General features: G+C 42.8%; 1 protein-coding gene across 1 annotated transcript in view; it reads right to left on the bottom strand.

Annotated features, from left to right (window-relative positions):
- The window catches only part of LOC117939988 (NXPE family member 3-like), a 1,114-nt gene extending 463 nt beyond the window's left edge, over positions 1 to 651 (bottom strand). Inside the window, exons 1-3 of the mRNA XM_034865365.1 lie at positions 620 to 651; positions 405 to 475; positions 14 to 75 (exon numbers count right to left, since the gene is read on the bottom strand). Coding sequence (XP_034721256.1) covers positions 14 to 75; positions 405 to 475; positions 620 to 651 — 165 coding nt within the window. The remainder of the gene's footprint in view (positions 1 to 13; positions 76 to 404; positions 476 to 619) is intronic.
- Positions 652 to 1,893: the final 1,242 nt, after the last annotated feature.

The raw sequence follows: 1,893 nt of genomic DNA, 5'->3' as shown, positions 1-1,893 counted from the left end.
GTGCGTGCCAAACCCCCTGGTAGTAATAGCCAGAGGGTCCAACCTTGGCAATGCTGCTCTCCACCTCTGGTTGACCTGAGAGGAAGATGAAGGATGGGGATGGCGTTATTTAGGCTGGTGGACCAAAGAGAAGCAAGGAAAGGTCAGCGCTCAACTTCAATCTGCAACGTTAAAAACCTTGGACGAGGATTTTAAAAAACAGTAGGCTGAATTAGTACCTGATTAAATCTGAATCTCACCTTATATCAAGTGTTAAAGGCCTTATGTGTCAACCAGTTTTGGATGGTGATGATAGTTTTTTAGTGGTAAGTTTTTTCTCTGCCAATTTTAATTTCAGTGTCTGTAGCACATTCAGCATTGAATTATTACAATTGGCAGTTAAAGTAGTAAAAATGATGCTTTACCTGACTTTGTTGGCAACACAGTGACACTGGCAGGTCCTGAAGCCCGGATGTTCACTTTCAAGTTGACACCACTGAAGAAAAGCATGCATTATAAAGTATCTCTTACACAAACCACAACATTATCATCAGAACTAAAGAAAGGAGGACAACAGTCTTGCACTGCATTTTGTGACCACATTATTACTAAGTTGGCAACCAGCTAGTAAGCAGCATACCATTTAAAGGCTCCAGTAGACAGGCATTCCATCATGGAGTAGGTGGAGACCAAAGCAGTGCTAAACATTACTGTAACACGTTAACACTACTCCAAATGAGTGCTAATGTTGATACCTGTACCAGTTTAAACATTTATAAGCTCCTCTCCGGGACCCATCTCCTTACTGTGTTGTCTGGAGCTTTGTGCTCCTGGTAGGGTCTCCCATGGCAAAGTGGTCTCAGGGGAGGGGCCAGACAAAGAATGGTTCAGTTCGCTCCAGTATTTTGAATTTGTACTGCAGGAACTATTTTAAACACTAACTGTCCGTATTACATATTGCACCTTTAAAAAAAGACAGCCAATAAAAAAGTCCACATGCTACCAAATAACAAGTACAATAAATTCAGAAATGCAAAGTGCAAACTTGTAGAATGTCCTTGTCCAGCAGTCTGATGGCTGCTGGGCAGAAACTATTTTGAAAGGGCTTTTGATTAATTTGATTTGTTTTAAATTTAAAACTTGAACATCTTTAGATTCAATCTTAACTGCCTGTGGTCACAAACTTTAGAAAGGTCCCGACATGGAGATGTTGTTTTTATTAGAAGTCTATGTGCTCCCTCACCTTTGGAAGAGCTTCTCATCTGTGGCATTCAAGGTGTGTGTGTATGTTCCCTTAGAGTGGTTGATCCTGGCATCACAGCTCAGGTTCTTGGGCTTGTAGCAGAACCAAGGCTCGCCTGTACGGAGGTCAGTGTAGTTGCACAGCGGCTGGGTTGGACGTAGGCACACATTACAGATGGTAGTTTCAGAGATGGAGCCTGAGCGGAAGACGCTCAAAAAGCTAATCCTGTCAGGTTCTTCACTGTTCAGCCTCTTCAGCACCTGGATAGCCTCATAAGGGTGAACCAGTGTCACCTAGATAGAGAAAATAGTTAGAGAACCAGAGTTAAAAGCACTCGTTAAATGTTCATCTGCTCAACAATTCAGCCCTTTTACTTTCCTACATGAGCTTTGCCGAGGCGATAGAAGATTGAGAGATTTGTGAGGACATCTTTGAACCTTGGGAGTGAATCCTCAGATTTGACATACCGTCGCGAGATGTAATCTTTAAGTCACCACGCAGAGACACACCCGCCAAACGAGAGAAAACACATCTCAAAATGTGTCTTTCAACGACAAAACCAAGAGCCCCAGGCAGAAGATAGATTAGAAACAAACTACAGAACCACCATATTTAAGATGTTAGTGTGTAGCATCACCTCCACCTGCGCGTCTCCTTCCCAGACCAGAGAG

Source organism: Etheostoma cragini, unplaced genomic scaffold, assembly GCF_013103735.1.
Source record: "Etheostoma cragini isolate CJK2018 unplaced genomic scaffold, CSU_Ecrag_1.0 ScbMSFa_1523, whole genome shotgun sequence".
NCBI classification, from domain to species: domain Eukaryota; kingdom Metazoa; phylum Chordata; class Actinopteri; order Perciformes; family Percidae; genus Etheostoma; species Etheostoma cragini.
The sequence above is the reverse complement of the archived record's forward strand: the minus strand, read 5'-3'. Positions and strand labels throughout refer to the sequence as shown.